This window comes from Phoenix dactylifera, chromosome 2 (genome assembly GCF_051530095.1).
Source record: "Phoenix dactylifera cultivar Ajwa chromosome 2, Ajwa_hap1_PhDact_Kaust_v1.1, whole genome shotgun sequence".
Classification (NCBI taxonomy): domain Eukaryota; kingdom Viridiplantae; phylum Streptophyta; class Magnoliopsida; order Arecales; family Arecaceae; genus Phoenix; species Phoenix dactylifera.
In genome coordinates this window covers 47,908,613-47,920,554 of record NC_143191.1, presented here as the reverse complement: position 1 = coordinate 47,920,554, position 11,942 = coordinate 47,908,613, and the positions used below count along the sequence as shown (strand labels likewise).

Below are 11,942 nucleotides of genomic sequence, written 5' to 3'. Positions count from 1 at the left end.
GTTTACCAGAATGTTTGAAAACTGATTCTAAATTACAAGTTTTTAAAATCATTTTTTTTCATTTCTCAATATAATTTTAGCATATAACACTACTGTCCATATTTTAATCAATAAAAAGTTCACATGCAGCAATTACTGTATTTTAAACAATAAAAAGTTCACATGCAGCAATTACAGTTATTATCATGCATAGGGATCTTATCTGGTTCCTATCCAGTCAATCCAAGCAAAAATGGAAAAAGGCCAATATCCAAAATTACAAAAAAAAAAAATCCATTATCTCTAATTTCCAAAAAATACTCATTCACTTTCATGATAGCTCAGTGTATAATCACCGATCCATATACCAGACCTGCTTTTAGCAAAGAGAATATAAGTTTAACCAGATGAATAGGTTTTGATACAGAAGAAAGAGTCCCTAGTATTCTTGTAAAGATAAAGAGCAGAGCATTACAACTCCCTAAGCACAGAAAAAGAAATAGAAAATAGTTCTACGAATGAAAGCTACAGTTATAAAGATGGAAAGCTTTAGTGATAATGAGCTAATGTATGAATCAACCTGAAACTACCGAATGAAATGTTTAATGAAGAATCGATGCAACAATTTGCATCCAAAGAATTGGGCTCATATATTACCCAGAGAAAGAATAGCTCTCTGAGTCTCAATGCCAGAGCTTCATGCAGAACCCAGTTGGCACTTGTGGAAGTCTCTTGCTGCAGACTGTTTCCGAAAAGGTGTCCACCAGCTGTCCTGCAAGGCTTGCAGGATCATCAATCAGAGTATCAACATAAACAGTCACAATTCTTCTGTCCTGTGGCGTTGCACGCAAACTGAACCAAGTCAGAAACTTAATCCTAAAGTTGGTCTCAATGTGCCCCTCACACTCCAGCCATCTAACCACCTTAACACAATACTCGTATGATCCTTCCAGTGACCCATCTTTGATACACATCTCCTCGCACTTCCCTGCATTTCTTTTCTTTGATGAGCTCCCTGGTTCCCTATCTGCCTTTGACGTACCATTCTCAAGTATAGTGCCCCCTGGCTTTACTTTGCTGATCCTTCCAGAACCTTCTTTACCAGTTTCCAACCGGCAGGGAATCACAGGCAGGGTGGAATCAGAGCGCCCATATGGAACAATCACCATCTCATTTCCAATCGGTGCATTAGATTCGTTCTCTGATTTTGGGACATCCAATGTCTGGTTGTGCTCCATTGAATTTGTGGAACCTCTATGAGACTCACTCTGAATAGTTGAATTGGGTTCCTCATCCAAGGCAGAACCAGAGAGTCCTGGTGTTTCCTCCGGCTCAGTACCTCCTGTTCCACTTACGTTGCCCATGAATGCATTCGGCGAATGGCTTGTATCCTTGCAAGTGTGTTCAGATATTTTTTCCAAGTCAAGAATCTCTGGCTTCTCACTATAACCGTAACAACTTTCAGGTGACTTGCTCAGATCAGCATACACAGTATTATTATTAGATTCATCTCCTTCCGAAGTATGATTAGAAAGGCCACTGCTGTTTGTCTTTGGACTTCCACAATGCGGTTTAATGGAAGCTGCATCCAATACCAAGTTCTTCGAAGCATTCTTTGAGATGCTTTCAGTAATGATTCCAACTTCCCACTTGCCAAATTCCCTCACATTGCTAAAGGCAATCACCTTGAACATGTATTTTGTAGCTGGAGTGAGTTCTGTGACCTGGAACCTTTTGTTTGGCTTACATAAAGTACAAGATGGTTCTGTGGGATAGGCTGCAGTTTCAGCCTTTCGATGCCACACAGTGAAACTGGTTATCTGTTGAGATAATGCCGTATTATCTTCTAAATCTAAGACAACAGTAAGAGAAGTTGTAGACATGGCCTCGAACTTGATAAAGCTAGATGATATCAACTTTTCTTCTGAAATTGCACATACAAGAAAAAAACAAATGTTCAATGAAAATGAGAAAAAAAACAGCCATTATTCACGAATCCTTAAGCTAAGGAAAATTTATAGAAAAGCTTGCCTTCTATTTGAGGTTCAACTGAAGGGGCACTAGAAAGCAAAGAGTCTAGTAACTCAACAGCATGTGCACACAGCCTCTGAACTTCAGCACCAACACACAGTCTGTTGACAATCCCACGTGCCATGTTTGGTAGATCGGTGATGGACCCAACCTCGGCCTCCAGTTTCTTCATTGCTGTGTCCACAATCTCATGCAAGCTTTGATATTTGGCTGTTAAGCTGAGAAGTTTATGACTAAGAGAAATCCGATAGCATAGTACATCTACTCGTCGAGCATCCTTTGCAATCATGAGTTGCTTTTTCCAGCATCTGCAGAAGAGGGAGAAATTTTTAATTTGACAGCATTTTGCAGCCCTTTTTTGTGCTACATAGTAAGTCTCAATATCAACAAATATAAATGAAGAGCAGCAAAGAACGATGTGGACAATATAGAGATTAGTAATTTCCTAAATGAGCAAGTCATGAATGTATATTACTGTGCAACTATAACGTCCAATAGATAGCAAGCCAAAGCTAAGAATTCAACTTCAGAAGAATATCAACATGTAAGGTCTACTTGAACCCAAATGTAATCGACATATCCAACTAGTAAAGAGGCATCAAAAATATCCTAAAGATATTAGACTAAGGTCCTGTTTGGAGGAGCTGTTGGCAGTAGAGCTTTTAGAAGTAGAGTTCTTGTAAAAAGTTGTTTATTGTTTGATAACTACATTTCTAAAGTGCTGTGATACTTTAACATATGTTTGATAAATAAACTGAGAAAGTACTTTTGATATGACAAAATGACCATAAAGAACATTACATAGTATTATACAACATAGCATAATAAAATATAATATATATTAATACATAAATATATGATATAGTATACTATTACTGTAATGTAATATAATATTATTATAATATAGTAATATAATATTGTATACTATAGCATAATAATTTAATATAATATTATATTATTTAACATAACATATCAATGTATTATGATATAATGTAATATAATATTATATTTAGAGTATAATACAATAATAAAGGTATAAAATATTATAATTATTAGCGTAAATTAATTTTTCTTAATATAACATAATATTAAATTATTTAATATAATATAGTAATGTATTATGATATATGTAATATAATATTATATTTATAGTATAATACAATAATAAAGGTATAAAATATTATAATTATTAGCGTAAATTAATTTTTTATAATATAACATAATATTAAATTATTTAATATAATATATTAATGTATTATGATATAATGTAATATAATATCATATTTAGAGTATAATAAAATAATAAAGGTATAAAATATTATAATTATTAGCGTAAATTAATTTTTCATAATATAACATAATATTAAATTATTTAGTATTATATAGTAATGTATTATGATATAATGTAATATAATATTATATTTATAGTATAATACAATAATAGAGGTATAAAATATTATAATTATTAGTGTAAATTAATTTTTCACCCTTCGAATGACCATTTATCTCTGTAACAAATTTTCTAGCAAATTTTCAGAATTATAAAAAGACATTTTGAGTAATTGTTATATTTTGTCATGGATATTTTGGTAAAACAATAGCTTTCCGACCGGACCTAAAAGTGTTTTTCGGAAAAGCTCCAAAATGGAGCTTCTCCTAAAAAACTGTTTTTAGCTTTCTAAAAAAGCTAAAACAGCTTTTCAAAATTTTTACCAAACACCTCTATTTCATCTAAAAGTGTTTTTGAAGAGCCAGAAAGTAATTTTTGGCCCTTCAAAAGGTCCACCAAATGGGGCCTAAGAATCAACCATAATCTATAATTGTTACAGCCCCAAAAATGTCCTTTGATGAAAAAATCCAGGCACATTTATAGAGTGGGATGTCACAAAAGGAGAGGCAACTTTTGTAAAAAAATAAAAGGCCATTGTTTAGTTATATTCCCAGCAATCCGGGGTCCTAGGTGCGGCGACTGGGGATAGACCTAACCTAAATTTTCTTTTTTTTTTTTATAGTGGCTGCTCCAAGACTCAGACCCATGCCATTGCACTTGTCAACCCAAGTCTTTACCATTGCACCAAGCAATAGCCCTTGCAAAGGCACCTTTCATATTGTGAGATATTCTATAACCATGTCAAGTTTTCAAATTTTATCAATCCCCCAGCATAACCATCAAGCTTAGTCCCAGATATATGGGAAACCTAAGTTTATATGTAAACTAACCTAACTAGGATAAAATAAGATAATAAAACAGGAATTATTTCTAAACCATGTTACCATGCAATGCATACTGAACCCAATTAGAACCATATTTCTAAATTTAAGAAAAGACAATTACTTGTTTGAACACAAGTAGTTATATATAACAAAAGACCTGTCTTGCATGGTAGTAACAAACTTCACTCATAATCATATTTTGTATCTTTCTGTAGTCATCCTCGTTGCCATAATGACAAATAAGTTTTTCAACATGGTCAGATGTTTCTACAAAATCTATGGATTTTGAACTAATTTGCCTTTTCTTGTAAAAGGATGCCACAGAACCATGAGCTTTTTAAAAAACAAATTTTTACCCCCCAAAAATTAAATTTTATAAATCTCTTTACATCTTAAACTGAGGTATACGCATGTAACCACTAATAGATACATATTAACCCCAAAAAATTAAATTTTATAAATCTCTTTACATCTTACAACTAATAGATACATATTAACCCCAAAATATTAATTTTTATAAATCTCTTTACATCTTAAACTGAGGTATACGCATGTAACCACTAATAGATACGTATGTAGATTCAATAGAAACCAATTCACTAGAAGCATGATAGTGAACATCCATCTATGCTTCAATAAGTTATATTGGGAAAAAAAAATAATGTTTCAGTCATAGGAAAGCATAGTCTTGGGAAAAGAAAGGACTAGATTGACAAGAAACACCACATCATATCAAAGGATAAGCAATTACAAAACCAACATGTTTAAATCAAATCAAGGAATGCAATATCAAATGAAAACACCCAGTTTGGCCGGTATCATGATGGAATCGACCACGAACAGGGATAGTTCATCGTCTTGATACATTTGCTCGAAATGGGACAGAAAAGGATCCGACAACCTTTTCTCCCTCTATTTCAAGGTAAGAGAAGAGAGAGGAGAATATGAGGAGAGAGGAGAGAGTGGAAAGTGAGTTATTCCTCCAATCCAAGTATTTCTCTCTTCCATTTCTCTTTATTTTTTGGTCACATCCTACAAACAGGCAGAAATTAAAAATATAGAAAAATCACGCCAAAATTTTGTATCATGCTTAGTTAGCATAATATGTATTATATAGTCACACTATTCTCTAGGCATGTAACATAAAAAAATTAATGCATATTTATTTAAACATCAAAAATGATCTCACAAAACCCTATTTTCCACAAAAAAATAAATAAAAGAAGCTTAAAAATCTTAGAAAATTAAAAATTTATATTTTTTGGTGTACGGGTATGATTAGGTATGGTACCGGTACCGTTCACATACTAGTCTCCTACCGATACACCATCCAATATTGAGACTGGGAACCTTGTTCCAATTTCTACATTCGTAGCTTGGCAGCTATCGTATATATGACAATCAGTATATGCAAACTTAAACCTTGGTCACAGTTATAAGAACAAAACAACTTTCTCAAAAATACAAAAAACAAAAAGATTATTTATATTTGAGATACAACTTTTATGTTTTAAGTTTCTCATACAATTAAGCCTCTCTTTTAGTGAAATATAAAGACTCATACGGGAAATTGTTGCTTCATTTCTGGTGTCCAACGTCAACATCACAAAGAACAATATGGGCTGTCTGATGCGTCTCTCTCTCTCTCTCACACACACACACACAAACACACATGCACACACACATGGGGTTCACTCAGAAAGTAAGAAGAAGAACAAAGAGTTTCTTTTGTCCTAAATCTATGCTTCATGTGTTACTTTGGACTGCTCAATTATGTCAAAGCCTTGAGTCAAATATCAGGACCACAAAGGAGCATTACTTACAGCGCCCTATCATGGAAAATCATCTTGAACACTTTATTATGGTTGGTTACAGTCATTAGATGGACAAACTTCATTTTTGTCCACCATTACCCAAATAACAACCCCAAATATGATGGGAAAAAGCTTGAACATGAAGAAGATGATGATGATTTACCAAAGTAATAGACACAAAAAGAAATATCAAGGTTAGTTAAAGAAAGCATGACTTTGTATTGCTGGATAGCAACATAGTAGAAAACCGTGTGAATGTAACTGGCTTATAGAAAGAAAATTTGAGGTACTCTGATAACAAAAGTGACTCAGATTGGTCTGGAGTGATTAAAAAAAAGTGAGGAAGATCTAACAAAGAAATAATTGAAGATGCAAGTACAGGTTTCTTCAAGCTATGAAAGACAGTGGATGATGGACGCATAAGTCTGACCAAGAAAAGGATGGGATATAAATAGTTGATCATGGTATGCTTCTGGACAATGCTAAAAGAAGGACTTGGTGTCTAACCTAGCCGCTGTGTAGCATGCAACTAGTTGATAAATCGATGTACATGGGCTCAGAGACAATGTTTGTTTAAAATGATCATTTGTAACATAAAATCTAATGGATAATAATGAAAATACCAGAAAGCCATGAACTTTGAGCATTTCTTACAAAGAGAATTAGAGGAAAAGGGGCTATTCATTAGTTTGAGATGAATTATTGTTAAGAACAAGTAAATTAAAGAAACAAATCTTCGACAACCACAAGCCTCCTTACAAAATCACAGCAACATTAAAATACCCCACAACATTCAATTGGGAAAAATGCCCAATTTTTTCAATGAATAATCTGCAAACAAGTTAAATGAGAAAATAGAACCTTGTTTCACTATTTAATAGTCTGGAGAAGATAAAACTCTAAATGAACCTAAATACTAAAAGGTCAACACATGGATAACAAAATAAAATTTTATTATATAGAAATAAAATTTAATTATATAGAAATAAAATTATCCCCTTATCATTTATTATGCATCAAATATCTCAAGTCCATCAAGTCAAAAGCAACTTTAATCTATTTTTTAACCTTAATTAAGTTGAAACCATACATTCCCTCCATTATATAGAAATAAAATTATCACCTTATCACTCATAATGCATCAAACATCTCACAAGTCAATCCTGAGTAAAAAGCAACTTTAATCTGTTTTAAACCTTATGTAAGCTGAAACTGTACATTCCCTCCACATTTCCTGAAGTCAATATTAGATTATTAGTTTATCATTTACCCAATCACCGCGTACTCATCTGCAATACCCTGCACCTTGAGCTTCCTTTCTTTCACCATCTTATCATTTTCTCCTTTTACCAAAGAAAGGAAAAAGAAAATTAGAAAAAAAAACACCATATACAACTTCAGCATGCAACTCATCTTGCCATGCTTATCCATACCTTCAAACTACTCTACCCTCAAATGTCCTGTCCTATCATCGGGAGTAAATCACAAGCCTCTTTGCATGCCATCTTCATCTTGTAAAACAAATGCTTAATATGTATCTCATCTTATTAGATTTATAAGTAAAACACAAACATCTTTGAAGACCATCTTCAATTCATATTTTCAATGTGTAACATATAATAGCTCAGCTTATTAAATAAACAAGACCTTCCCAGATCATTTACTTCACCAGACCACCCTCACCCATTTTTCCTAATAAGCATGACATATGGCGGACATGCATGCAGCAAAAAATGCAAGTATCATTTCAAACTGTCACATTGGCCAATACATTTCTAACTTTCCTGCTCTTGCACAACATCTGCCCACAATATCTTGTGGTCACAATGTAAAACTATGTCAACTGAAACAGCAAGCTTCAGATGTTGGCTTAGCCTATTACAATATGTCGAAATGCAGCTACATTTGCCACTTTCCATACCGCATGATTTATATGCACCTAACTAGATCTGTCTGCACATTTTCCAAATGTTGCAGACAACTAACTCGACCTTAAATGATGAGGAGACCAATACTTGTACATTGACAATCAGCAGGCAGTCTGGTGATGATGATGATATCAGTGACAACAGATTTGCTAAAGCTGGGCAATGTTACAGACTCATGATACAATTATGGACATCTTGAAGTTGAACTCTGGTCACTCACCACTGTACTTGGAAGCTCAAGAATAGCCTCCTTCAGTTTGTCTTACAAGATAAGACGAATTAACAAGAGGACAGGACCCAACATGACAATCATGATGCATTGTGGGTATACAAAACCTCAATGTATCACTGCAATCAGGAAAGTCCACAAGTCAATTGATGTGGGCATATGCAATATGGTCATTCATATGACATCATATGGTCATATCATATGCTGTTTGGATACATGGGATACATGATAGTGGACCATAAGCAAAGCATGGAGTTTATGAGAATGCATTGAGTGGTATGATTCAAATAAGAGTTGGGATCATGTCATCAATAAAATTATCATTGATATATCCTCCAGCTTGTTGAGAAACAACATGGATGACCATCCTTTCCTTTTGAGGCCACACTAGAACAAGTTCCTGGAAATAAGACTGCTTGTTACTTAAAAAAAAGTACAAAATACGCATGCCACTAGCACTTATCTACATTTTTCACTGATCCATATAATTCACAGTTAAATCATACTTAGAAACAAAGATAACAATTTGCCAAGGCAAGCCATAAGTAGTAATTAGCAGGCTAAACCCATCAAACTACCCAAACCATCATCTTTTTCCTCCAACACTGCAAACTCTCAACTAGTTCAGAGGACAGCTCGAATTCTTTTGAGTTCGAAGTAACAAAGGTCTGCAAGAGTGAAAGTGAAACTCCTAGATGCTGAAAACTTGCAATGAGCACTTAATAAGACAGCTCAATGAAACTAATCTAAGGAAGTAAAGGCATATGATATTACCCCAGTAAGTCATTAACTTTTCCACAGTATATGCAATAGTAGCTGCCATCCAATCTTGTACAGAGTCCACTTTTCAGAATGCCAGCTCTTTCATGCTTGAGCGCACACTCGAGGTGACATGACAAGCTGCAAGAATTACCTTGATAAGGAGCTTCTGAAGTACAAAACAGCCAAAGGCTAGGGTCCTTATTATCATCATACTTGTGACATATACAGCAGGAGCACCGTTTGCAGAACACATCCTCTAGGGTAAGAGTAGCCCTGCATGCTAAATTCTGGCAGTATCGGATGTTATTTAGAGCTTCATTTCCATCACTTGCTGGGAGACTGTTTGTTGCAACAGGTAGACGTGATGGATGATCATTCTTTCTCTGTCTTTTGGATGGAGTCTGAGAGATAGATTTTGGTGGTTCCGAAGTTGCGTCCATGTCTTCTCCATGCTTCGCGGATTTCTTCTCAGACACAACTCTAAAAAGATATTCTATCATCTTCTGCTTTGTTAAGCCTGTGTACTTCCTCTCCTTTCCAAGCTCTGCACATAAGATCTCCAAAAGGTCCCGGCGGCTCCATGCCTGTAGCTTTTCAGGGGCACTCTCTGGCCATTTTGACAATTCACGAATGAGTTCTCTCTTTTCCTCGATGCTCAGCTTACGACACTTAGATGGGTCAAGTACAAATCCTGAGTAAGAAAACATGTCAAATTGGAAGACTTAATGGCAAATGAAATAAGTAAGAAATATATTTTGAAGACTTTACATGTCATTAAAATGAAGTCAAAGGACATCTAATAGAAGAATTCAATGAGTCAGCATGAAGGTTTTTTCAAACAATGAAAAATAAAAATCTGATAAAGGACGAGATCAAAGATAGCATGGATCTATCTGTTGAGCAGTATAATTCTAAAGGTTTAAAGAATGTAGAGCATTTCAAAAGTAAACCTGGGGCACAAAAAAATTAGATGGTGTAGTGGTGTACAGTACTTCATGTAAGAAAGTAAACTAAACAACTTTTAATTCTCAGGCATGCTTGAATGCTTGACGTGCAGTTACGCACATGGATGACAAATACTATCTGTGCACGAAATACAAAGCCAGGAGTTAAAACCTTCTAAGGCAACATTAACAGTCACTCTCTACTATTGATCTTTCCTTGTTCAAAGCAAAGATGATATAAAGGAAAGCACATTTCACTTGAAAGACAAAGCGAGGGATTGAATTTATCTAATCTTACATAAAAATCAAAGAATTTATCTAATCTCATAAATTAAAAACAAAACATATAAAACGAAGCATACATCTGTGACCAGGCAAGACAGTTGACTTCGCTAACTCCGATGGAAGCAATTTCATATACTTTTTTTATCCAATTATTAGAAAGACTTAGGTTAGATTCGCAATTAAAGAGAAAAGTCGTAATTTCTTTAAATATATCCACAAACCTAATGGAAAATAAACTACAAAAATCGCATTCCAGTGGAGGAAATAAATGGAAGAAAAGATCAATCCAATGCATGAAGAAAAGGAATCTTAGCAGAAAGAAATAATGGAAACAAGAATCAGATTCGTTCATTCCCCATCTGCACACAAGATTAAAAAAAAAACTCCCAATTACACAAAAAAAATACGCAATCCTCCAAGCGTTACCCAGAACCCAACGAATAAACGGCAAGAAATTCAAGAAAACCCACAGAAACCCTTAAAAATCCAATCTTTACCGACCCCGCAGCCCAAGTTAGTTTTTTTACCCTACAACCCAATCCAACATCACAGATCAAGAACTCCCAACGCATCAACAGCCAAAACCAAACCATCGAAACCAAAAAAACGGAGGAAAGGGGGAAAAAGAACACACCGGAGAAGGGCGGATCCATGGAGGCCGATCTCAGCTCCTCTCCCTCACATTACCGCCACAAAGCCAACCCCTGCAACGACGTCCGCCCATCAAAACCAGAAGAAACCGAAAGAAAACAATAATTCCCACCCCCTTCAATCCATCCCAACACTATTACTTATTCCCATCGAGAAAGGGCGACAAGATGCCATTACCAAGCAACGAATCCACGGCCGACCGGTTCTCCCCCTCCTCCTCTCCGTGCGCTTTGAGATTCGCGCCCACCCCCCACCCAGCCAGCAAGTGAGGGCAGGAGAAGACACAAGAGATGATAACGGTGGGGGGTCGGTGTTTTATAATAACATTAAACAATATAAAGAACGAGAGCGAGGACACACAAAGCAGTAAACAATCAAAAGAAACGAACGAAATTATACAGAGTTAATTAATGATTAGGGTGGGGAGACGAGGAGAAGGATATGGAAAGGGGAAAAGGGGATGCGTATCATCTCTTCTCCTCTTCTTTTTCCCCCCTCTCCTGGGACCATCGTTTAGGGTTGGAGAGAGAGAGAGAGAACGAATAGAGAAGAAAGAGCAGAGAAAGAGAGAGGAGGTAAATAAAGGGGAAGGGTGGGCTTGCGTTTCTCCACAAAAGGTTCGGTGGTGGGCAACTTGGAATGGCATTCGGTCTTCCCTTGATGGCAAACTAATCCTCTTTTCCTTCCATTTTCTAATTTTCTTTTCGTGTTAAGAACGTCGTGAGAACATGTGATAGTCGCCAAGTTGGGATTAAAAGATATCCAATGTTAGAGTTCACGTAGGTCTTGCTTAGTCCAAATGTGTGCATGGTTATTCCGAGTCGGGCGGCTGCCGTTCTTGCTCCATTGAGGCGTGATTGATGTGACCGCACCGTGATGCTATACTTGTCTATATGCACGACACTGGGTACCGGCATGTTTCAATACGCGCCAGCTGTTCCTCTGCAAGCTGGTACTGAGTTGCCCCTCGTTTGTTACACGAAGAAAGGAAATATTTGGTGCAGTGGCTGGTGCAAATGTGACGTGTACAAATATTCGTGCGCTTGCTCTCTTTGGGGGTTAACCATCCTTTTACGCACAAGCTAATTTGCAGTGTTTAAGACTT

General features: G+C 35.7%; 1 protein-coding gene across 2 annotated transcripts; it reads right to left on the bottom strand.

The window, feature by feature from the left end:
• Positions 1-356: 356 nt before the first annotated feature.
• Positions 357-11,560, bottom strand: LOC103717111 (VIN3-like protein 2). 2 transcript variants are annotated; one of them, XM_088716710.2, is made up of 6 exons: positions 11,015-11,467; positions 10,821-10,890; positions 9,171-9,648; positions 8,970-9,095; positions 2,011-2,318; positions 357-1,903 (listed from the first exon to the last, which is right to left on the bottom strand). In XM_088716710.2, exons 2-6 carry the CDS (start codon positions 10,837-10,839, stop codon positions 663-665), a joined length of 2,172 nt encoding a protein of 723 aa, XP_088572836.2. In that variant the 5' UTR covers positions 10,840-10,890; positions 11,015-11,467; the 3' UTR covers positions 357-662. The 2 variants fall into 2 exon arrangements, with proteins under 2 accessions (XP_088572836.2, XP_026664244.3); XM_026808443.4 differs by having other exon boundaries at positions 8,970-9,648; positions 11,015-11,560.
• Between the last annotated feature and the right edge of the window lie 382 nt (positions 11,561-11,942).

Bases quoted from the DNA above. Each gene is read 5' to 3' on its own strand.
- LOC103717111 (XM_026808443.4), bottom strand. The intron at 2,319-8,969 runs GTAATATCATAT...CCTCTTCTGCAG, and splicing joins AAAGTTAATGACTTACTGGG to ATGCTGGAAAAAGCAACTCA. The intron at 1,904-2,010 runs GCAAGCTTTTCT...GTGCAATTTCAG, and splicing joins AGTTGAACCTCAAATAGAAG to AAGAAAAGTTGATATCATCT.